The 26,963-nt window shown below is 45.4% G+C and overlaps 1 protein-coding gene across 1 annotated transcript in view; it reads left to right on the forward strand.

Annotated features, from left to right (window-relative positions):
- The window catches only part of LOC124794099 (venom serine protease-like), a 283,573-nt gene that overhangs the window by 188,683 nt on the left and 67,927 nt on the right, over positions 1-26,963 (forward strand). The window contains exons 3-4 of the mRNA XM_047258072.1: positions 103-339; positions 4,036-4,234. Coding sequence (XP_047114028.1) covers positions 103-339; positions 4,036-4,234 — 436 coding nt within the window. The remainder of the gene's footprint in view (positions 1-102; positions 340-4,035; positions 4,235-26,963) is intronic.

Raw genomic sequence — 26,963 nt, forward strand, 5'->3', positions numbered from 1 at the left:
ATGATATGAGGAGATATCCCACGACTTTTGTCACATCAGTGTAGACGCGTCAGTTTAGCGGTTGGCCTTTGCCGTCGTGACGCTGATGCCGGCTGCCCACAGACGGGACAGTGCGACACGGCGCGCCTCAGCGTGTCGACGTCTGGCGACGCATCGCTGTCGGACGCGCACCTGTACTGCGGCGAGGGCAGCTTCTCGCAGTCGTCCGACGCCAACCGGCTGGTGGTGGCGCTGCAGACGGCGATCACCAACGCGGGCTCGCGTTTCTCCTGCACCGTCACTGCCGTGCAGCAGCAGCAGCCGGCGCCCGCCGACTGCACCTGCGGCGTCAGGAAGCAGGTAACACTCGCAGCCTCATACATTACGCATTGTCATCGTTTTTCATTCAATGTATTCTCTCTTCACAGAGTTTATATCCATCATTTCCTTGGTCGACCATGTCTCTCCTAGCCCGCCCGGTTGGCGGTGCGGTCTAACGCACGGCTTTCCGGGCGGGAAGGAGCGCCTGGTCCCCGGTACGAATCCGCCCGGCAGATTTGTGTCGAGGTCCGGTGAACCGGCCAGTCTGTGGATGGTTTTTAGGCGGTTTTCCATCTGCCACGGCGAATGTGGGCTGGTTCCCCTTATTCCGTCGCAGTTACACTATGTCGGAGATTGCTGCGCAAACAAGTTGTCCACGTACGCGTACGCCACCATTACTCTACCACGCAAACACAGGGATTACACTCGTCTGGTGTGAGACGTTCCCTAGGGGGTCCACCGGGGGCCGAACCGCACAATAATCCTGGGTTCGGTTTAGGGCGACGGAGGGGTGAAGTGGACTGCGGTAGTCGTCGTGGGGTTGTGGACCACTGCGCTGCGTCGTTTCTAGGTCCCCAGATCATATACAATACAATACAATACAATGTCTCTCCTTCCTTTCGGCTTGTAGTTTAGGGTTTTCTTGGGTAGTCTTTCGTCATCATCATCATCATCTTGTTCTTCATCTCACTTCATGAATTATGGGAGTAGTTTGATAAAGCTGGCTAAAAAAAATTATTAAAAAATGTTTGTTTCATAACATCTTACTTTTCGATGTAGTTTCCTTTGAGGGAAACCTCCACTTTTTCATCCCACCAGAAAAATAGGTTCCGCCTAACTCTACAAAATACTCCTCAAGTGCAACTATCACTTCTTCATTTAATGAAAAGTTCTTCCCAGCAAGCCAAAGTTCCAAGTTAGGGAACAGTAAGGCGTCACTTGGGGCTAAGTCTGGTGAATAAGGTGGATGAGCAACCAATTCAAACCCCAATTATCGCTGACGTGTGGGGTGCTGCATTATCCTCTTAAAAGAAAAGAGTGTTTTTCTGCGTGCCAACCTTGGTCCTTTCTCAGCCAACGCAATTTTCAAACCATCCAACAATGAAACATAATAATACCCAGTTATGGTTCTGCCTTTTTCCAAGTAATCTATGAGGATTATTCCTTGGGAATCCCAAAAAACAGTGGCCATCATCTTACCAGCTGATCAAATGGTCTTTTCCTTCTTCGGTGATCTTTCACCAGCTTCTGTCCACAATTTTGTCCGCCGTTGTGACTCTTGTGCGTAATGATGGATCCCGATTTCATCAACAGTCACAAATGGGAGCAAGAACTCATGTAGACTGCGATTAAATATTACCAAACTTAATGTCGAAATGTGGTGCCAGATGTGCTTTTCGGCAATTGAAAGCAGACTTGGCACCCACGTCGCACACAGCTTCTTCACAGCCAGTTCTCCGGGCAGGATATTACGCGCTCGCTCAGTTGAAATGTCTACAGGCTCAGCAATCTCGTGAAATTTTATTCGACAGTCTTGCATTACCATATCATGGATCCTGTAATGGTTTACTTTGTGATGGCCTCCAATGGACGGCCGGAGTACTTGCCTCACCACGTTTAAATTCATTAATCCAAAAGTAAATGGTTTTGAGTGATGGTCCAGAGTCTGCGTGAACTTCATCCCGTTGTGTTGTAATTTGTGCGCCAGTCCAACGCTTGAAATGAAAAATATTTGATAACAACATAAAAGTCGGATTTCTCCATTTTCAATCGTAGTCGATAAAGTGATCAATTCAGACGGCTGTCAACAATGAACTGTACGCTGCACATTGTTGAAATTCTTTATACGATCCTTGAAATAATCAAGTTTACCAACAATGAAGGCGCTACAAAAATGTTCCGTTATTTCATGAAAATTAATCAAACTTATCAGACCACGCTCGTAGACATTCTTGCCCATTACGGCTTCACAGTTGTCTCTAGCGTATACTGGGTCGTCCTCAATCTCTTTTTTTCCCTCAGGCGTGAGTTGGACACGTCCGACAGAACTGACACCACTCATATCTACAATTCTATGGGTGCGACGGCTGTTCGATGAAAAAAGATTCAGTGCGAGTGCACAACCAACGTACGAACTCCTACGGGATTCAGAAACCTGCGAGTAGAGGGTAAATGGGCGGGTAGTTGCGAGTTTGGTGCGACGCAAAGACTGTCCGGATGGGCGAGCGGTTAAGGTAACCGTTCTATAGACGCAGAGCATCCGGGTTGGATATCTGGTCCGGCACAAATATTCAACTCTCGCCGTTGCATTGCCGCAGTGCCCTGCGCGGCTGGAGATAATTATTTCCTTCCACTTTCCCGTCCCGTTTCCTTTCCATGCCATTCGCCACAATTATTAAGCCTAGTATTCTCCATTCTTTGTAAGCAACCAGTCCAATCCTGCCTATTATTTAAGATTTATTATATACTTATTTTGCATTTCATTCTGTCATCTTCTTTTCGTATCTTATCTATCCTCGTACATCCCAATGTGGGTAAGGCCATTACTTTATAAAATTTCATTTTCGTTTTTCTCCTAGCTTTATTTTTAACAGCTATTTGAATGGCCCCACATACAGTTTTAAATTTGCTAACTTTTTGCTCAGTCTGTTCACATTTGACATGTTGTTTCTGCCTTCTCCCACATTCAGTTATTTCCTCATTATCAGCTTGTTCGTTCAAATCATTTCGAATGTTTTCATTTTTTATTAAATATCTTCTTGTGAAGCCCTTCATTCTCCTGCAGATTTTCATAGATGCTTGTATTTTGATGTTATCTTTTTTTTTATCTACATCTACAGACATACTCCACAGACCAAGCACGAGCCCACCCATCGGTGCAGCCCTCCCAATAGTCTCCAAAAGGCAGCAAGCTATTCCGTTATGAGTATACCACATTTGCCTCTCGTGTATTGAGTCCTTCTTTTGTTCACTCAAGTTTTCCAGGTATGATCTGACTCTACATACTAGTATTTTCAGTAGTCCAGAATGAGATTTTCGCTCTGCAGTGGAGTGTGCGCTGATATGAAACTTCCTGGCAGATTAAAACTGTGTGCCCGACCGAGACTCGAACTCGTGAACTTTGCCTTTCGCGGGCAAGTGCTCTACCATCTGAGCTACCGAAGCACGACTCACGCGCGGTCCTCACAGCTTTACTTCTACCAGTATCTCGTCTCCTACCTTCCAAACTTTACAGAAGCTCTCCTGCGAACCTTGCAGAACCAGCACTCCTGAAAGAAAGGATACTGCGGAGACATGGCTTAGCCACAGCCTGGGGGATGTTTCCAGAATGAGATTTTCACTCTGCAGCGGAGTGTGCGCTGATATGAAACTTCCTGGCAGATTAAAACTGTGTGCCCGACCGAGACTCGAACTCGGGAACTTTGCCTTTCGCGGCAAGTGCTCTAAAGTTTGGAAGGCAGGAGACGAGATACTGGCAGAAGTAAAGCTGTGAGGACCGGGCGTGAGTCGTGCTTCGGTAGAGCACTTGCCCGCGAAAGGCAAAGTTCCTGAGTTCGGGTCTCGGTCGGGCACACAGTTTTAATCTGCCAGGAAGTTTCATTTTCAGTAGTCCCTCTGCTGTCCTTGCCCGTTAGTAAGCGAAAATGTATGAGGTACGGTCGTTTTCCGCTCATCAGTGCGGATCTGCATGTACGAGTCCACTATGACTACGTGGCGGCTGCTGGACTTTTGCAGACGCGCATCGTGAACGGGAAGGAGACGGGCGTGAACGAGTACCCCATGATGGCGGGGCTGGTGGACCTGGAGCAGGAGCAGGTGGTGTGCGGCGCCAGCATCATCTCGACGCGCCACGCCGTCACCGCCGCGCACTGCCTGCTGCTCTACACAGCTGACACGCTCGCGCTGCTCGTCGGGGACCACAACATCGCCACAGGTACGCTGCGCTCTGAGTGACTGACTGTCCTGTAATGCGCTTCGTGTGCCTTATTTGGATTCACTTTGTACCAACTAGTAGATCGTGAGACTGATTTATGTAGTGTCTCATCGAAAGACTGTGAATATTCTGATACAGACACCTTATGCCCAAACTTCTTTACTTACATGCCTGTAATGCACTAAAGTCATCTTTTGTTTTCCCAGCAAATACATGATCACTGTAAGTCTGCTGAGGCAACAGCACGTCCGCAATAAATTGAAACCATAGAGAGAATATAGTCGAGCCGGCCGGAGTGGCCGAGCGGTTCTAGGCGCTACAGTCTGGAACCGCGCGACCACTACGGTCGCAGGTTCGAATCTTGCCTCGGGCATGGATGTGTGTGGTGTCTTTAGGTTAGTTAGGTTTAAGTAGTTCTAAGTTCTAGGGGACTGATGACCTCAGATGTTAAGTCCCATAGTGCTCAGAGCCATTTGAACCATTTGAAAATTGTCGGTTACGACTCAGTTGGTGTATACGCGACAAGTCGCAAATCTACTACGAATATTATGCGCCTAGTCCTATGGAATTTTTTTTCTGAAACACACTAGTGCAAAAGCGCAATAAAGTGCACGCTAGTCGATGTAAAACGCATCTGTCCTCCACGACATCTGACGTCTTGCCCGACAACCACATCTATAACTAGTCCGTCGCGAAAGTTTCAAGGAACACATTAGAACAGTTGTTAAGGGCAGGAAGTAGCGGATGACCGTCTCTTCGTCTATGTGGAAATGGATTCATTAGCCAAGTTACTAAGGTCAGATACTTCTATATAACTAACATTGGGTAAGACGATGATACTGGGAAACATGTTTATTATTATGGTTAAGCACTCGCAACTATGGCTGCCAGAGACTATTGCAGCGAAAATTTTATTTCAAAAACATTCATATTTACAATGCTGGAAGTCTTTCTCTGTGAGCTCCTTGATGACGTATGCCGCCTTTTCTTTCATTGTTTCAACGAACTGAAGTCTTGTCAATTTTAATGCACATTGCGTCTTGGGCAATACACAAGGTGCTGGGTCAGGCGGAAATCTGGGTGGTCTAACATTGAGATGCTGTACTTCTCTAGAAACCTCTTAATAGACAATGCGTTATGAACCGATACGTTGTCTTGACTTCCACAATTCGGGTCCTTTTTTCTTTATTTTCTCACTGAGTTGAGCAAGAACCTCAAGGCAGTGATGTTGGTTAACATTCTGACCTTCAGGAACCCTGCGAAGATACACAATTCCATGAACATAAAAAAAAATCACCATCGCTTTGAATCTTTTTCGCTCTCTGTGAAGTTGGGCGCATCCAGTGCATGGATTGGCGCTTAGTATCTGGATCATAAGTGAAACACCGAGATCAAAAATGGTTCAAATGGCTCTGAGCACTATGGGACTTAACCTGAGGTCTTCAGTCCCCTAGAACTTAGAACTACTTAAACCTAACTAACCTAAGGACATCACACACATCCATGTCCCAGGTAGGATTCGAACCTGCGCCGTAGCAGTCACGCGGTTCCGGACTGAAGCGGCTAGAACAGGAACATTTTCAGTGGTATTCAAAATCATTGTCGCGACTCATCCTGTTTTTAAAGCCGTTTAGTCAGGTTAGGAGATGTGATTTCGTTAGCGCAAAAGTGCAGTAAAGCTTCTTTACTGATAGAGCCACAGTGGCGACAAAGAGCAGTGTTACGACTAATGAAATCACTCCTCCTAACCTGACTAAACGGCTTTAAACACAGGATGAGTCGCGATAGGTTCAAAATATTGAAACGTGGTTTTCCGTAAACGATGGTATGCAGAGGGATGGGTAAGTTTATTGCGCCGTTAAGACTCTTGTATCAACAGAGACATTGGAGCAGACATGATTGTTTTAAATTCAATGATGTACTTTTCTAATGGCATTCGAAAGTTCTTGAAAAGACGAGTACAGTGGTATAGTGCTCCTTATTGCGGTGTAAATGCCGCCAAGACGGCCCCTGGTGTCAGGTTCAGTCGTTGCATGGTTCGAGAAGACAGGTCTCCACTACTAAGATAAAACGTGTTTCCTCCTAGCCATATCAGCTACGGTTTTTATAAATAGAACTTTATGCTAACTTCTGTTTATTAGAAGGCCTTGGGAAAACTGTTTCAGATGTGTGTGTGTGTGTACTCATTTTTAAGTGAAAAGGTTCAAATGGTTCAAATGGCTCTGAGCACTATTGGACTTAACTTCTAATGTCATCAGTCCCCTGGAACTTAGAACTACTTAAACCTAACTAACCTAAGGACATCACACACATCCATGCCCGAGGCAGGATTCGAACCTGCGACCGTAGTGGTCGCGCGGTTCCAGACTGTAGCGCCTTTAAGCGCTTGGCCATCCCGGCCGGCTAAGTGAAAAGGTTTTGCGTTGAAACAAGCAAATAATCGAAAGGCTTGATACAAGGGCAGAGCTTGGCATTACACCAGCCGCCTTGACCTTCAATTAGTAAACACTTTTGTGGATGTTTTTGTGAAAGTTTTAACGTCATCATTATCAAGCATTGAGTCAACGAACTCGTCTTTTTCACAGATTTAGCATGCCAATAAAAAAAATCACGCTCGCTTTAATATCTGTTTGACACAAGACTGAACAGTATTAACAGCGCAACAAAATTACGTGCCGTGCTGGAAACGTCGATTCGATATCTTGATCCGTTACATCTTACGCGACTCACCCTGTTTTCTTAAACTGACTGCACAGCTGAATATACGAGTACATCTAAGAAAAAAAAAAGACTCGCCACGAAAAAATTATCCAAATGGGACAGAAATCGATAAATGTCGTGCACAGACAAACAAATGATGACAGTATCAGAAAAACTGGATGATGTATTTAAGAGAAAGAGCAAGTCAATAACGAATTGGTCCACCTCTGGCCCTTATGCAAGCAGTTATTCGCTTGTCATTGATTGACAGATTTGTTGGATGTCCTCCTGAGGGATATCGTGTCAAATTCTGCCCAAATGGCGCGTTAGGTCGACAAAATACAGAGCTGTTTGGTGGACCCTGTCCGTAATATTCCAAATGTTATCAGTTGGGAGAGATCCGGTGATTACGTTGGCCAAGCTAGAGTTTGGCAAGCACGAAGACAAGAAGTAGAAACTATCGCAGTGTGTGGGCAGGCATTATCTTGCTGAAATGTCAGACCAGGATGGCTTGCGATGAAGAGCAACAAATCGGGGCGTAGAATATCGTCAAATGGTTCAAATGGCTCTGAGCACTATGGGACTTAACATCTGAGGTCATCAGTCCCCTATAACTTAGAACTACTTAAACCTAACTAACCTAAGGACATCACACATCCATGCCCGAGGCAGGATTCGAACCTGCGACCGTAGCGGTCGCGCGGTTCCAGACTGAAGGGCCTAGAACCTCTCGGCCACTGCGGCCGGAGGAGTATCGTCAACGTATCGTTGCGCTGAAAGGGTGCTGCGGATAACACAGAAAGAGGTTCTGCTCCGCTACGAATAGAAATGGCATCCCAGATCATCATTCCTGACTGGTAAATGTGATACTTGGTAATGTTGTCCTCCTCCAATCCACCACATCTTCAGGTATCACACACACGCACACACACACACACACACACACACACACACACACACACAGTTTTTCGAGGTGTAATGTTAATGTTTTTCTGGTTTGTTTCCTTTATATTTATCTACTGTTTGTACTGATTAAGATTTTCGGTTACATAACAACTGCACTGCCAAAGATGGCATTTACTCTATTTTCGTACCTCTCTCTCGATGTGTAACGTCTTTTTCAGTGTTGTTTACGAATATTGTACACTCGTTGGCGACGATAGCCAAAGTGTAATGAAGGCCATGTAAACCGAAAATCTGTCAACGAAATAACTTAAAGCTGTAGAACATTCACAATGTTGTGATCTTCATTTATGAATGCCAAACAGCTTAGATCAATTTTAACATGAACCAGCGTTGAAGCATATTTTCGCAATATGCAGGTGTAATTGCTCACCAGGTCATGACGAAGCGTCTCTAGTGACTCTTGTAAACCCTCATGTTGGAAATTTAGCTCCGAAATGTGCGTCGGAAATAAAAACCTTAAAAAACCAAGTACAGAAGTCCACATACTTTTATTCATTGATATCATTGAATATTGTAGAATTAACATTTATACCCAACTCATAAGTTTAGTTTTTTTTGGAAACATCGGTCATCACATAGCGGAGTACTGGAAAAACATGCTCTTGGTAACAGGGGCCGAAGTGCACTCGCAAGACACTGGAGAAATTCCACGGTACTGTTTTGAGCTACAAGAAACTGGTGCAACATTTCGAATGTTTCACAAACGTTAATACAACAAATTCCTTGTTTGAAACTGTGTTTTATTTACGATCTGTCATTTGTTACACAGTTTGACTAGGTTTCATCACTTTCTGCTTCTATATCAGTAACTCTCAAGAGATTGTACAGTGCATTTTTCCTTCTCTATTCGAGTGTTAATCGTTGGAAAAATTTATATCTATATGCCTCTGAACAGAATGTTCGCTCAGTTTTAGTCGAGTTCCAGGTTTCTAAATTTATCCAACAGAATTGTTGGACGTGAGGTCCACCAGTTATGCAAAACACCGTTTTTTCTCAGTACCCAAACATGTTACGACACCAATGTGCCACCATCCATGGGTTTTCATTTTTGTTTATTCTTTAGATTTGGTGTGCATGAATTTTCCAGATCACTTGTGTGTTAATTACTGTAGGTAGCTTGGCATGTTTTCATGTGGCAAGCATGTGCTTGCTACCTAGTACACTGTAATACCACCAGAGAGCTCTGTAGTCTGTTCTGTGACTTAATCCAAGATGGCGGCCATGACGTCAGCTGATGACGCAGGTACCATTATCCAAGATGGCGGGAAACAGTGTGGTCACCACGAGTTCTGGACCAAGTACACCGTACTGTCATCAGAGGGCGTTGTCATCTGTTCTATGACATAACCCAAGATGACAGTCTGGAGGGGGAAATGACTCAGCCTGCGCTGGGCTGCTTGTGAGAGTAAGGAAGGAGTGTACTTTATTTATTTTGCAACAATTTATTTAGGGAAGGATTTTGAGATATAGTATATTTATCACACTGATACAAAACGCTCTGACACGCTTCGGTTCACGCCATATAGCCTACAGACCTGTAAACTATTCCTAAATAATGCACAACAAACAACTCCTAAATTACCCGAATAATTACAGTGTAGACATGCAAACCGCTCCTAAATAATGCGTTACACTGATGTGTAGACATGCTCATTACTTGTACACGATCCAAATAACACATAGCACAGCCTACAGACCCGCCCAAGAAATAGTACAACAGACATGTGCAGGCACTGCACGATGCCCCCTGTCCACGGGACTGCACAGGAGGCTAGCGGCAGCCCCCATGAAGTGATGCAGCCGTCAACTGCCAAGCCATGCATGAGTGCCTGTTCAGGTCTCTCAAGCATGAGGCGGCGGCATCCCTTTCATACTTGACACCTGAGAAATTCCTCTCGAAATACATGTTCACCTAGACACCATTGCTGATGTGACCACACTGCCTATTTGCACAGCACTTCGACGCCAGATGCAAGCCAGTGTGACCCATCACTCTCAGTCTGGTCCCGATCGCATGTGAAAGTTCTTCAAATGTTATAGTGACATCACTAAACAAGCGCCAAGTCATCCTCTGGAACTCATGCACATGTGTTTACCGCTGCTGATGCTATACCTATGGATACTGATGTCATAGACTACTCTATAGAAATCTGCTCCAGAATAGCACAGGTTGCTTTCTCCTTAGCGATCCTAATGGAACATATGAGCTACATCCAGCCGTGCGTATCTGCCCCAGTGTGACTGACACATCGCCGCGAAATGTCAGCATGGCGACTCACCATCTAAAAGTTTCTCAATTATATTCTGACATCACATAGCTATGTATGAGGGCAGTTCAATAAGTAATGCAACACATTTTTTTTCTGAAACAGGGGTTGTTCTATTCAGCATTGAAATACACCAGGTTATTCCCCAATCTTTTAGCTACACAACACTATTTTTCAACGTTATCTCCATTCAATGCTATGGCCTTACGCCACCTTGAAATGAGGGCCTGTATGCCTGCACGGTACCATTCCACTGGTCGATGTCGGAGCCAACGTCGTACTGCATCAATAACTTCTTCATCATCCGCGTAGTGCCTCCCACGGATTGCGTCCTTCATTGGGCCAAACATATCGAAATCCGACGGTGCGAGATCGGGGCTGTAGGGTGCATGAGGAAGAACAGTCCACTGAAGTCTTGTGAGCTCCTCTCGGGTGCGAAGACTTGTGTGAGGTCTTGCGTTGTCATGAAGAAGGAGAAGTTCGTTCAGATTTTTGTGCCAACGAACACGCTGAAGTTGTTTCTTCAATTTCTGAAGAGTAGCACAATACACTTCAGAGTTGATCGTTTGACCATGGGGAAGGACATCGAACAGAATAACCCCTTCAGCGTCCCAGAAGACTGTAACCATGACTTTACCGGCTGAGGGTATGGCTTTAAACTTTTTCTTGGTAGGGGAGTGGGTGTGGCGCCACTCCATTGATTGCCGTTTTGTTTCAGGTTCGAAGTGATGAACCCATGTTTCATCGCCTGTAACAATCTTTGACAAGAAATTGTCACCCTCAGCCACATGACGAGCAAGCAATTCTGCACAGATCGTTCTCCTTTGCTCTTTATGGTGTTCGGTTAGACAACGAGGGACCCAGCGGGAACAAACCTTTGAATATCCCAACTGGTGAACAATTGTGACAGCACTACCAACAGAGATGTCAGTTTGAGCACTGAGTTGTTTGATGGTGATCCGTCGATCATCTCGAACGAGTGTGTTCGCACGCTTCGCCATTGCAGGAGTCACAGCTGTACACGGCCGGCCCGCACGCGGGAGGTCAGACAGTCTTGCTTGACCTTGCGGCGATGATGACACACGCTTTGCCCAACGACTCACCGTGCTTTTGTCCACTGTCAGATCACCGTAGACATTCTGCAAGTGCCTATGAATATCTGAGATGCCCTGGTTTTCCGCCAAAAGAAACTCGATCACTGCCCGTTGTTTGCAGTGCACGTCCATTACAGACGCCATTTTAACAGCTCCGTACAGCGCTGCCACCTGTCGGAAGTCAATGAAACTATACGAGACGAAGCGGGAATGTTTGAAAATATTCCACAAGAAATTTCCGGTTTTTTCAACCAAAATTGGCCGAGAAAAGAAATGTGTTGCATTACTTATTGAACTGCCCTCGTAAAATATGAGCCAAGTCGACCTCTCGGAAATTGTATACTGTCCCAGTAATAGCTAAAGCTCACTTTCTTGATATCTCAGCTTGTATGCAAGGAAATTCTTGCCCTAACAGAACCTGTTTACGAAAATAGCGCGAAATAACGCCGAATGCATTCCTCCTGATAGTCTTAACGTGGCACCCCACCTATCACGTGTTACCCTTTCTCCTTTCAACATACGCAAACGTTCTCACCGCAATGTAGAGACTCCTATATCCCGGCACAAAGGATGTTGTGTGAATGAATCAAGCATTATGATTGGCTCTTATCGAATTTACCCTCCAAATTACTGATGCAGCTGGTTTGGGATCACCATCCGCCTTTTCTTTCTTTCTGCAGGCGAGACTTTCAGCAGCAAAAACTATTTTACACAGATAGACATATTGCACTGACAATTAAGCCCCGCAAAGTGCCCCCACATTTCGTCAAATATGAAAAGACTCTTACTCAATTACACTGCCCTCTCTCTGAGGACAGGAGCTTGAATATTAGAGTGTGAAACTGATCTCCAACCCAACAATATATCAACGTGTACCTTGTCGATGTAGTAAACATACATTTCCTATCCTGCGCCATCATACATAATCATTCCTTTTACATCAGTCGTACATATACCACGAAGACAGACAGCACCATATATACTCCTCGCAGCACTAGATATTTCCATGTGAGGTCGACCGTCATCCACCCCCGATCAGTGACCAGAGTGCCCTCAGTGGACCAAAGTCACTCTCAGAACTGTTCTACAAAGTCAGGCTCGTTTCCCCTCGGCAAAAACGCGTTATTGTTTCTGTTCCAGACCTGCTTGTGTGCTCTCTTTTCTATACCCATCTCCAGACTCGGGGATTACAAGAACACATGTATTTTTCATGGTTTGCCATAATATTATACCATTTTCACGGTACTTCTCGATATCAAGCACACGGCAACATCCCACCGATCGCTTGTGCAACATAATTCCCAAGATACAGACTGGATATTATTTCTCTACAAACCCTGAACTTTAGCAGGGTGGAGCATGTTCTAGACCACTGAGTAACTAGAAACTTGTCCCATCTGCAAAGACCTTTACATGAGAACTCGAAACAAATAGAGGAAAATGATATTTCCAGTCATGAATACCGATGTCAGTGAGGAAACAGATTCCAAATCATTCCTATAATTTACTGAGTCAACTAAGGTGTTTCTCATGTCTAGAGAACCTGCAAGCATGTCTTTCACCTGGCGGAGGTTTGAGTCCTCCCTCGGGCATGAGTGTGTGTGTTTGTCCTTAGGATAATTTAGGTTAAGTAGTGTGTAAGCTTAGGGACTGATGACCTTAGCAGTTAAGTCCCATAGGATTTGACACACATTTGAACATTTTTTGTCTTTCACCTGCTAGATGCACACACCACAATCGATGTTTCCTCAACTAAATAAAGTCTCGAAATTTTCACCTGCTAGAAGCACGCACCACAGTCCATGTTCCCTCAGCTAAATAAAGGTACAAAATGTGCAGAATCATTCAGCAGAACTATATACATAGGACAGAATAATGGTTAAGTGCAAACAAACACCCCTATTCAATCTTCTCAAACTTCCATGGGATCACGAAAGATGCCCAACACATACTAAGTATTAGTTCGCTAATCTGCCGTTTAGAGGACGACACAGTTAACTCAGCTACATTCCTGCATTCCAACAGATCTTTGTATTTGGATGGCTACTGCCATTAACGGGAAACATCAATCAGGCCCACCACAGACCACGCATAGACAGAATCATTTTACGAAATCGTTCACATATATATTTTATCCCTGTACTTACAACTAAGTGTTACGATCGTGGTCTCAGTTGAACGACATTCGACAATGAGCGAAGTATCGGAAATACAACCTGTTGACGGCTGTGGCTCTGGAAATAGAAATATCAGTACCATTCCTATGAGTTGACATACTCTTCCCTTTGCTATCACAGTACTCAGCGTCAACTCCATATCATCCTTACAAATGGACATAGTCATTTCCTGTGCACCTGTCGGAACACAGACACATCCTTTATAAGCCTGATGCTCAAGGCGAACCTATCACGCACTCCCTACTACTAAGTTTAATACTTCGTCGATAAATGACTCCAGACAATACAAAATAATACTCAGAGAAAATGCATGTCTCATAAGTTTTTCTTGTGAGTGCTACCATCGTGTCTTAGAAAGAGAGATTGAAGCGTCTTACAAATCTCCAGATGTTAAAAACCCGATCCCAACAATTACTGTATGTTACTGTCACAAGCAGTCTTGGTTCTACAGGTGCTCACAAATATCCATGTTAAAAGCTCTACCGGCTTTATAAATCCATATATGCCATTACCTACGAATGACGTGGTTTTTTCGGAAGAATACCGAGACGGTGATCGCCAGAGTGTATATTATCACACCATCAGTCTGGTTACATGTAACCCACGATGCAACCTCGTCATAAAATCGCTCAATTTTGAAAGTGATTCGGCTAAGGAGAATGGTATGAAACAGGTATTTGCAACCCCCTCACGCCGCCGCCACTAGATATTTTTCCAGTATTTGTAATGTATTCTGTCTCGATACCATGTCAGAGGTTCTGCAATATTTCCACTGAGCTATAGGCGATGACTGATTAAGAAGTTTCACAAACAGTAGTAGATGGTGTGCTGATTGAAGTTGTAAGAAGTGTACACTAGCTTTTCAGATCTCTAGTGTTACACTATCTGCTCGAATTGATGTCTATGATTTGGAATCATGTCTTTCCATTCAACCACATTCCTGCGTTGGATCCTATAGAGAAGTCCTCTAATGATTACAGTCACTAGTGAATCATATTTCTGGCACTCTCATATCTCAAAAAGAGCCGCCTTTCTCGAAACTATCTGCTACAGTAAAATTCCAACATTGTTTTAGGTAGCCCCTAGGCATCTTGCAACTACCCCTCAAACTCTACGCTACCCTGTAGATTTTCGCATGTGGTTGTTCCAATGTAAGTCGGAACTGAGTAGCAAGTTGGAGAAAGCTACATCTACCACCTCCTGCAATCCATGTAGAAACATACTACACTGTGAGAGGACTGTGTTTTGACCATTCAATGAAAACAGGAACCCAGAGAATGACGAGGATTTCTGCTACTGCGCTGTGGTGCACCCCCAAACTACATACAAGTACTACAGATCCACGTCCGTTCACATCTATCTCCGCAACATGCTATCGTCATTATTCCGTATCATCCATCAGAGAAAAATTACGAACTATAAAAGCTCAGCTAACTTCATCCGATAGAGAACTCTCTCCTCCCATATATCAAAAACAAAGACCACATGCGTGCAGGCATTGAGTACATACGACAGTCCTATTAAATATACAGGTATTGATCAAATGCACAGACCAGTTTATAGATGGCACCTGCACCCTAGCAGGATGATCATATCCCGCGGACTATACTGTAAGTCGCAAGAGGCGCCCCCTGTGGCCCTGTCTTGTTGTTTGAACTTTATTTTTCTTTCTGCTCTAACGCACTTTGTCCACTGCCAAACATGTTGTTTATCTGCCACAACCTCGAGGTCTGTGTCAGGTTCTAAACTGACATTAAGACGTTCTGATCCACTACCTCTCACAGACATCATGGACATCACCCCAAAGCACAGTTATCCAAGACGTCGCGCTGTGATGCGACTGTCGTCATTCAAGATGGCTGCCGTGACGTCAACTGATGGCTCGAGTACCGTTACCCAATGTGGCTGGAAAGTGCCACACCCCCTGCCACACCACCCTGGCGGGATGTTTGAATTTTGGAGGGAAGATAGGTCATTTGGGCTACCTCTAGACGTCGCACTGCGTGAATCATAATGTTACTGCTGTTACCATACCACACTGCACACACTGGATGACTTTAAATAAAAGTGATTTACAATATAAAGAAATTGTACGAGTTTTACTGCTTTGGCGTGGGTTTCCAAACTACATTTAAACTCATCTGTCACATTGACCGAATAGCTGATGGCTCTGGGTTCCGTTTCGACTGATTCCTCATGTTGCAGTCATGTATGCGATCACTGTTTCGGTGCCAGCCATCTGCAGAAGGTATCACCCCGCCACAAAACTCCTTCTACAACTCAAACAAGCGCAGTCAGTCAATCATTATGTCGTAACCAACAGATGGGATGGATAAGACACCACTGAAGTACTGAAATAATTAGCATCACAGTTGATACTGTGAGCAATTTTAACAATTTTACACTAATTTCAACACCAACCAATGATGTGACAGCGTGTTTCCCAATTCAGTATCATAGCTAAGCCACCCCTTCTCCACTTTGCGAGTATCATTGCAAGTGTGGATAGATGACTATGCAGTACGTCCATTCATTGTTAATTCTCGAACACATACATCATAAAAGTATATCAGACAGTGCTCTACATATTTCTAACACCTCGAGCATAGTGCTTAATTTGCGATCTATCTCTACGCTGATGGGAGTCACAGAGCATTCTCGCAGTCTTAGGGTAAAATTAGAGACTGAAAGACCCCCTCACACTGTCATTGACCAACCCGCCCTGCAACACCACCACCGATTTAATCTGCAACCAACCAGAAGTAGACCACTACATTCCACGTCTCGTGAATGAATGGAGCTTACCGAGTGCACAAGATTTCTCGAGAAGTGCCGTTGTCGAGGAGGTTAGCACTCCTTATCGATGTATAGTAACAGATTTGAAAATGTCGTCATGGAATAACTGGCGGTTAAGAAGAACAAGAAACGGATGATTTTTATGTGCGATGGAGCTCCAAGGCGAATGGAGTTCGACGCATTTTTACGTTAAGCAACCAAGTTATCAATTTTAAAATGTTATTCCAGAGTCTAGGATCAGTACCTGGAAGGTATTGGTAAGAGAGAACATAAACACATGCACTGCTAAGGCTACAACGTTCTGTACTTGAAACAGGCTATAATGTTAGATCGCTTGCGTTTCCAACCTATCAGTCGTATGGAATGTAACGCTGTTAATATTCCAGTGTAAGAAATATATTTCAAGCGCAGGACATACATTCTTATTCCCAGTTTCTCTACGATAAACTATGTTAGCGAACCGAAGAAACTACTGCCTTAAAACATCGGCTCTGCGTGATACGAGCACAAGATAGCTTTCCAGAGATGTATAGCATCCACTGTTCACATCCGATCGCGGTTCACAAATTATACTATGCCTCTGTCAGCCCAATATAAAATGATCGTTAGTAAGGAGGAATACCTCTTACAAGGAAACAGATAAACACATAGCAGCTGCGTCCGACATTTGAAAATTACAAGTCGTTCCGTCACTAACTCTGTAAACACCACATCTGTCAGGCAAACGTATACACGCGGATTGCAGTGCCCCACAAGCACCTATCGCTAACTTAGTTGTGAAGCTGAAGTCTTGATTTTACACCCAAGATGCGACAGGGGGATGAAGTACATCGCATAAATCATAGTTCGTTTAGGGGAATACGTCACGTTCCATCACACGTGAGATGGAAGTCCTCTGATGACCGACAGGTTTACCATTAACGATCCGAAGTAGACAGTGCTTTAAACCACATACAGAACGCGTGGCAGCATACGAGTGGAACGCAGGCTATGTCATGCTACTGATGAATCCTGACAGACCAGTGGAAGAATTGGCCTACAACAACTTCTTCCTGTCTAGAATGCATCATCAGTCCACCATTAAATCGTATCTCGTTACAGAACCATCTCAATCGATCACCCCATCCATTCTTTGTTATCCTGTAACGCAGATGCATGTAAGTTTATAGGCGGATGGCTCTCTGTCTTGCTCAAAAGCATCAAATACAGTAGTCAACTCGTGTGTATCACTGTACCTCAATAGACATGCAGTATAATGCTGCATCGACGGAGAAAAACTGCTTCACAGATTCCCTTCGCTTCCATGTCGATGTGTTCTCGGATTCCTTTTGCTGCCGCATACTTATTCCCATGTAAAAATTGTTCTGCGCGAACCAGAGGATATGCAAGTGCTTTCTCAATTTCCCCGCATTTCGGTGTATATTTAGTCAATTTATATCTATTTCCCGACGCAAAAGTTTGAAATTTGGTTCAAAAGTGCCTACAACTTTCCTTTGTAACGGCGCAGAAACGTGGCGCCTTGTGACGTCACCCTCGGGTTCTACGTCGCTTCAAACAGCAAGGTGTCGGTACATGTGAAAAAAAGGCAAGAGCATGTAAGGTGGGTTAATGATGTCCCATTGGCACCAAATTTCCCACAATGCTGCATAACACAGTCGTGACGTATCACACGACGGGAAGGTCGTCACATCCCGTTTTACCCACATTTCACAACTTCTTTTGACGCCTCTGTGATGGAGTTCAGAACCGCGACGCCCAGTGTTGAAATAACGCGAGTTCCTTATGAGTGGCCGAAGAAAACGTTTCAGACACACCGCCACTCATAATCGACGCGAAAATGCCTCAGGGGGTCAATAGGAAGACGTTGTTGACAGTCTTTGATACTGTTGACATCTCTATTGCGATTCAGCCCTTCTCTAAGGACATCGTGGGCCAGCAATCCCACTGAACGTGACCTCACCCCTTTGGAGCGCAGAGCGACCGCAGTTTTTGCTCTGGTGTACAGCTTGGAACTGCTAGACACCTTTCAAATCCATTTGACGAAATTTGAAGGGGAGAGACAATCACGGGGTTTCGAAAAAGTAATCCCTTAATTTTGTTGCGCAGTGTGTAATTGGCATTTCCAGTATGACATTTATTGCAAGCTACCTCCATGTTGCTGCAATTTTTGTATGGCCGACTTGAAAATTATCTGATTTTAGTGAAAGAAGATCTGTTATGTTGGCTGTCTTTTTAATCTTAAATTGTCGTTTACATGATAGCAATTGTAACGAAACAGGCTGCATTTGGTCATGTCGAGTATCCGATACAGCAGGTTTCGTAGTATGCGATAAACGCTAAAGCAGATATGGGTAGTGTATAGGGACACTTAGTGAATAAGGTCACTTAGTGCAACGGTGTGAAATAGTTGTATCGAAAATGTTAAACTGTGTCACAGACCAATTAATGTATGTTCACAATCAGGTAAAGTAATGTACAGTTAGGATAAGTCATTATCACTTTGATATGAATTTCAGGATGTTTTGAAGAGAAAGAACAAGTTCTGGAATCAGTGTTTATAGTGTATAAATGTTAGTAACCTTTTTCATTCAGTTTTGTAGTTATATAATTCAATTACTAAAAATCATTGTTTACCATAACGCAAATTAACTATTTAAACCATTAATTTTGGAAAAGCTTAACATTTATGTATCTTTGCAAGTCAGGACAACATATTCTTACGGAAATCACCATCTAAAAATCTGTAATTAAACTCGTAATTAATGTTTTTGAAACATTCTACAGAGAAATTCAGTGCAATGTTCACATATTACGAACACTAGAGAATATTCGTTTAAACTGGAGACATAACCTGATTTAGAAACACAATTTGTATCATAAATACTGTTAGAAGAACGATTCATTAATTTTTTATAACACGATTTAAAGATTTTTGTGATGTACGTAATTATTCCGCATTTTAGCCTTCAAACGTTGTACGTAACAAGTCATTTTGAACGTTTGAACCGTAATTTTGATGTTGTAGAAGTATTACCAGCGCAAAATTGTTTCACAAAATCGCATATTTAATGAAATTACGTAAAGATATTCGAGAATGTTCTGGACTGAATAATACGAACTTAATTGTTAACTGTATGTATGTTTCAAAATTGCACGTGTAAAAGATCGTTAATTTCGGAAATATCATTATCATTGTACTTGTTTTCATTTCTACTAAAACTCTGTAATGTCAGTTTTTGTTGGATTAACTTATTGCAATTGTAACATCAAACATGAAATAACATATTAATGTCAAAGAACGTAATTGTCACAAGATGTATAAATACACCTTGTCCAAAGCCTTTGAAGGAGGGCAGGGGCGGTTGGAGTGGGTTCCGGTTCCTGGGAAGTTGACACTCAACTGTTATATACATGTGTGTAATAAAGAAGCGTTGTTAACAGATTAATTGGCGCGCGTCTGGTAGTGACCCAACGCTTTCTGCAGCGAAATAATCACCTCCATAAATGTAAAACATGGTACTATCAGCTGTACTATGTTACAACTGAATTGATGGGATTGCTACGTTAGATTTGGTGAGTGGAGCTAGTATGAGCAGATACGTTAGATTTGACGTTGGAGATGGGCTTCTGGACTTCGTTACGTTTTACAATGTTCTTAGAGAATGCATTGCACCTTTGCTTATCTCAGTTATTGAATTTTTCGAGGCGCGTTGTAGATGCGAGGTGCTGTAGATGCGAGAGCAATTTCCTCGGCGTTATCCAATGCGGCCCAGGTAAGCCAAATAATGAGAGGTTCTTTCTTTAATTAAGTTTCACAGTTTTTTATTTTTAGTTTCAATGTTTTTAGTTTCAACTTGTTAGTTTGGGCCTCCTGTTTTCAATGGCTCTGAGCACTACGGGACTTAACATCTGTGGTCATCAGTCCCCTAGAACTTAGAACTACTTAAACCTAACTAACCTAAGGACATCACACACATCCATGCCCGAGGCAGGATTCGAACCTGCGACCGTAGCAGTCGTGCGGTTCCGGACCGAGCGCCTAGAACCGCGAGACCACCGCGGCCGGCTCCTGTTTTCAATGGCACGCATACCAGACCTTAAAGCTGACAGCTTACGCAGCGCTAACTGTTGTTAACAAAATTCAACTGCGAGAATACATACAGAAATCTCACTGCAAGAATTTACATAAATTGTGCCCTGTCTGAAACTTGTTATCACAAAATCTGACTTTAGACTTCGATGAAAAACTGATTACCTTGAAACTAAAAACTTTGAAACTAAAAATTGAAAAAAACTGTGAAATTTAATCAAAGAAAGAATCTGTCTTCTACACTATTTGGCTTACCTGCGCCAGACTGGATACCGCCGAGCAAATTGCTCTCGCAGCTACAGCGCGCCTCGAGAAATACAGTTACTGAGGTAAGTAAAGGTGAAATGCATTCTCTAAATCATTGCTATCATTCTTACTCATAATTTTTTGATAATTGTTGTAATAAATTGAAAATTAATTGACAGTTGGGATGTGGACAATGACTCTGGATTAAATGAACTCAATACTAATGTATATCATTTGGCTTAATAACATTTAATGAAACTTCAATAACTGTTAACCTTTTTTTGCACTCACACAACTATGACCCAAGAGATACAAAAATTAAACTTCACATGTGTAATCTTTCCTTAAACAAAATTTCAGAATCTAATTCTTAAATCCATTTCTCTCGCAATGATCCATAAATCCCAACAAAAAAAAAATGAAAATCAAAAAGATTCCTGATCTGGATGTTTGACGAACAAAGAATACCGCATTATCAAACGGCTGCCACAAATCAAAGAAACTTCGGATCCTATTCTGTAACTCGCACAATATTTCATCGATGCAGCTGCTCGATATCATCAGAGGGAGGTAGCTGCTGCTGTCACTCCTGCAAGGCTCAACTGATGATAATCACGCGCAGGCGTCGAAATTTATCATGCTGGGAGCTGGCAATACGCGTACGCGGGAAGACGCTCGTAGTTGGAGGAAAGCGGCGCTCCTGGTGCCCCCTACTGGGAGCCGCGGAGAGGCCATCCGCACGTGCGCTATGGGCAGTGACTGCGCTGCCGGGACGCTCCTGTGGTTAAAGGCGGAATTAAAACTCAGTAGTGCGTTGCGTCGTGTCATGAATCGGAAGTTCTTGTTTTCCCTGTTTTGATTCAACGGCAGCCAGTGCTGGATTCCCGGCGGCGCTTAGTTGAAAACCTGCATCCCTGTTGATAAGATTGTCCGCCGTACGGATATGTATAGCCTCCTTAATAACACAGTCCCAGAAAGATGACGCTGGGGATAAAATTTCATTCTTTTCGTAAAACATGCGATGTCTCGTGTCCAGGCAATGCTCCACCACTGCAGATTTATCAGGTTGCCCCACGCGCTTAGGACGATGGTGTTCGACGCAACGTTCTTGCACGGTTCGGCATTTCTGCCCCATATAAGATTTTCCACATTGGCATGGTATTTTACACACGCCACGTTTCCTAAGGCCAAGGCAGTCTTTGACCGAGCAAAATTAATTTCTCAGTTTTGCTGGTGGCCGAAAAACACACTTTATGTCGTGCTTTTTGATGATTCTTTGTATCCTTAAAGAGATGCTGCCAAAATTGGACAAGATCGCTGTTGCAGTGGGTGCCTCCACATCTTCATTTACATCCCTGCTCCGAATGTGCTTAGAACGGAATGCAGGGCGTATCTGCATATCGGAATAGCCATTCCGTCGGAATACCGTTTACCTGGTGAGCTACAACACCTAAGAACGGTATTCCAACAGAATAGGACAGACTGACCAAGACTTCACTGGCTGTACAGGACAGAACTTTGCTCCAGATGCTCTGGATATTCCAGAGGCAAACCTGGAATCACTTCTATCGGTGGAAACGCCGATGGACGTGCAACAGGCCACCACTGACAGTGACGAACTGACTGCAACTACTTTACATGGCAGGCGGCAGGAGTGGCCGAGCGGTTCTCGCAGGTTCGAATCCTGCCTCGGGCATGGATGTGTGTGATGTCCTTAGGTTAGTTAGGTTTAAGTAGTTCTAAGTTCTAGGGGACTGATGACCTCAGTAGTTAAGTCCCATAGTGTTCAGAGCCACTTTACATGACAGGAGGCAAAACAAGAAGAACGCTGCAGCGTCCGACGCCCCTATGACGCCCACGGCAGCCACTGAAGATGGGTTTACTGCCCCAAACCGGAGGCGCACTGTCAAGCCCAAATAGTTTTGTAGAGGCGCCTGAAGAGGGCATGGAAGCAGAATCCGCCCCTCCAGTGCGAAAGCGTCCCAACCCTCGCCAGTTGTCATGAAGTGGACCGAGGACTTCATGAACTTCCGGCGGATGATCAAAGAGGTCGTAGACGTGACAGCTTTCAACATTTCCAGGAATGACCCCTCCACCATTGACGAACATAAGAAGCTCATGGACTTCGTTAGAGCACAGGGGTTGCATTGCTATATGCACAATGCCGAGTCCATCAAACTCCTGAAGGTGGTCATTCGCCACCTTCCCCTTAGGATGGACCCCAGCACCTGACACATGAGCTCGCTGACCTGGGCTATGCTGCCCGCACAGTCGAGCAGTTGACATTCCCCAGGACGCACAAGAAAGTGCCGTTGTTCCTCGTTGTCCTGGTTGACAATGACAACCGCAATCGCAGACATTGATGTTCCTGTAGAACCTCTCTGAGCCAAGGGCAAGAGGCCGCAGTACTATTCTTGTCAGGGCCAGGATCACGTTGCCTACAACTGTATTATGCCTGCACGCTGTGTTAAGTGCGCAGGCCAACACCAAAACAAGGAATGTCTCAAAAAGCGTGAGGATCCCCCTCAATGCAGCAACTGCGAGGTGCATGTTGTCAGCTAAAGGGAGTGCAGTCCATTTAAAACGCGCAAACGTTGCAAGGTGCTACAGAAAGTCCAGCCTGGTGTTAGTTTTGCGACCATTGCTAGGGGACGGACTGGGGAACAGCAGGCCCCAACCCGTGGCGAGCGTCGCAAATCTTCCCGCCCATCGCAACCGGCCGGAAGTTTACAGCCTGTCTCCAGCGCTGCAAGGTCACCCCCTCCTTCCCCGGCCAGTGCCGAGGACGGACGGGCTGCTCCTAATACACAGAATCTTGCTCGTGACCGGAGCCAGCCTGGCCGTGGCCCCCAGTCACCTGCGCCCCCCGCCCCTTCGACCGGGGTGCTGTAGCCGAAGATCTGCAAGTTCTGCTGCAGACATTAAATAGAATTACCGTACAACTTCCACCACTTGTCTCCGCAGTCGCGACGGCCCTCTAGGTCGCAGTTCAGTCCCTCTGCCATGGCTAATAATCACGTTCATGGCCTGAAAGTCTACGTTTTCAACGCAAACAGTCTCATACCTCAGCAGTGTGAATTCTGGGAATTTCTTCGCGTCGAGGCAGTTGACATCTGCCTCGTCTGCGAAGCATTCCTAAAACCAGGTGTCCACGTTAAGGCTGCAAACTACTGCTGTTACCGCACCGACCAGCTGACTGCTGGCGGCAGTACGGCGGTTTACGTCAAGTCGTCGTTGCGGCACTTTCCTGTGCAATTGCCCCAGCTAGACACACTTAAAGCTACCAGTGTGATAGTTCACACCACAATCGGCAAAATCACCTTCGTGGCGGCCAACCGGCCCTTGCATGGAGTACTGAAGGAAGCTGATTTGGACACCTTGCTGGCCATGGGGAGGGGGGACGGTGACTTTTCATCGCAGGGGACTTCAACGTGAAGTCCGCTCAATGGAACTCTCGCCTCACCAACGTCATCGGGTGCCGACTAGAACGATTTGCTCTGCGACACGGCGCCATTGTCCTGAGGCCCTTTCACCCCACTATTTTCCCAGTACATGGACAACCTGACGTACTTGACATCGCCATTCTGAAGGGGGTCGATCACTTTACGTCTGCTGCAACGAAGACCGCCCTGTCATCTGATAATGTACCATTGATGACGTAGATGTCATCAGTGTGGTGGTAGTGGCTGGCCGTCCGTGCTACAGAAGGGTCAATGTCAAGCACTTTCAAGTCGAGGTATGGATGTAGCTTCCGATGCACCTGATCACATGGAGGTGGGGGCTGAAGCAGCCATCGCCTCTCTGAATTATGTATTTCTACGTGCTGCAGATGTCGCCACTCCTGGACGTCCCCGCCAGCTTCAGGTTAGGTCTCCCGCCTCCCACAACCAATACTTGAGGCCACTGCGGTCAAAAACCGCCTTTTCGTGAGTGGCAACTCACGAGGCAGCCAGCGGCGAAACGTCGCATTGACCACATGCGACGTGCCATTTCTGCGGCGGTTCAAGCACACCACAACAAGGATTAGGCAGACCTTGTCGAGTCCCTCGATCCGGACGACGCCAGTGCTTGGCGCGTCGCGCGCCGCTTCCTGCGCTGCAGGCAGTGCGACCCCCCGCTGCAGTCATGATTACATCTGTGAGCCTGACGCCAAGGCCAGTGCCCTGGCGGATACTTTTGAGCAAATTTCAAGCCTGTCGTCGATGTTGTCGACGATGCCCACGTCAGGCTCATGGAAGAACGTCTTCCAACCTTCCTTGCTGCAATATCGGAAAATGACGTCATTGACCCCATTACTGCCAGAGAGGTCACTTCGCTACTTCAGACACTTTATTCCTGGAGGGCTTGTGGCAATGACAGCATTCCGAATTTACTCCTCCGAAATCTACCTCGGAAGTATCATTCATATCTGGCAGATATCTTCAACCAGATACTTGGTTCGGGTGTTTACCCTTCTGTATGGAAACATATAGAGGTGATGGCCATCATGAAGCAAGACAAGGACCCCCGGTTGTCGTCCAGCTACAGGCCCATAAGCCTTCTCCCATCCCTTTTGAAGGTATTCGAGAGGTTATACACGAAGCGGCTCCTTTGACCTGTAAATCAAGAACATCTCCCGGATAAGCAGTTCACGCTTCGCAGTGGCCACGCCCACCAGCTGCTCTGATTCGTGGAACCTACAATGAGGGCACTGGAGACGAGGGAATACCTAGGGTCAGAGTTCCTAGACGTCTCCCGTGCCTTCGACTCCATGTGGCACGACGGCCTCGTTTACAAGTTGTTTGTACTCGGGGTGCCGATGTCGCACGGTGTCCTCATGAGATCATATCTCTCCGACAGGACTTTCCACTTCCGGGCAGACCAGAGAACGTCCACTGTCAGGCCCATCCGTGCTGGAGTACTACAGGGGTCCGTACTTGGCTCCCTGCTCTACTCGCTTTTCACAGCTGATGCACCGCGAGTGGACAGAGTGGAGTTGGCTCTCTATGCGGACGACACTACTCTGTTCACTCGCAGTATGAATGTGCACCATATGGGACGCCGCCTCCAGCAAGGCTGTGAAGCACTTGGTGCTTGGGCCACCAAATGGCGCCTAAAATTTAATGCAGGAAAGAGCCAGGTGGTTGCTTTCACAAGGCGGAAGGTACCTCCTAATCTTGAACCCCTTTCCATTGCGGGAGGCCCCATCCCGTGGTCCAGAACTGCGACATATCTCGGTGTGAGAATGGATCAGCGGCTTACCTAGATCCCACATGTCAAATGGGTCAGGAACAGGGCCATAAGGAGACTTCACACCCTATACCCCCTGCTAAATACGGAGTGGACCCTGACCCCCAACCACGGCATCACGCTGTATCTGACACTGGTGTGCCCAGTGTTGGAGTATGCGGCCGTGGTGTGGGCAATGCTGCCGACTCCTCGATACTCTCCCTCCAACGGGTACTAAACAAGGCACTCAAGCTTGCACTGCGCCTCTCCCCGGTTCTACCCCCGCCCCCCTCCCCAACTTTCTCCATGAGGATACCGGACTTCTCATGTTGCGTGATCGTTTTCGGGTCATTGCACGTCAGTTCTATGAAAAAGCGGGTCACTCTCGCAACCTGCTCATACAACGACTGCGCCACCAACCCTCCAACCACATACCGGCCTACTACCCGTTGGCCGGACCTGTTGTGGGAGTGACTCACTTCCCAACAGCCCCAAGTAACACCCGCACAACTGATAGGACATCGCCTTCCACATGATTTAGGCCCTGCAGGCACAGCACGGAAGTATTTATCCTGCCCCCGTGCCTTAGGACGACACATTAGTCAGCCAGCAAGCCAGCGATTATCGTCAGTCGCGCCTTGCAGCAGTGACAGTAGCAGCTACCACCACCTGATGATGTCGAGCAATTGCATCGATGAAGTATTGTGCGAGTTACACAATACGATCCGGCGGCAAACCCGAGAAACGTATTTGAAACTTAATCATTACCTGTCATCCATTCTTCACCAAGAGTATAATCGTGCTAATGTAAAAATCAGTTCTTTTTCCCGCCATAATAAATCTTCCATAAATTCATAATATAATTCCCAAAAATCTCGTTTGTTTGCTGCTTACTGCAGCTAAATCAAAACCCGACTATTTACGTCTGACACTAAAGCTCAACTGTATGTCTCCTCTCCTCACGATCAAGAAATAATCCTGGCGCGCATCTTCACAGAGGAAAGATCACCTCTAACTTATCTCTTTGCAGCGCATCTTCTCTTCCGAGGCTGCGCGCACATGTCTACGCAATTCAAACCTTACAAGCGCGATTCCAGACATTCAAAACAAGAAAAATTCCTGCGAAAAATTGCACACACACTTTTCAAACTGTGTCATTACGCAGTGTGACCTGCTCAAGATGTT

Source organism: Schistocerca piceifrons, chromosome 1 (genome assembly GCF_021461385.2).
Source record: "Schistocerca piceifrons isolate TAMUIC-IGC-003096 chromosome 1, iqSchPice1.1, whole genome shotgun sequence".
Classification (NCBI taxonomy): Eukaryota; Metazoa; Arthropoda; class Insecta; order Orthoptera; family Acrididae; genus Schistocerca; species Schistocerca piceifrons.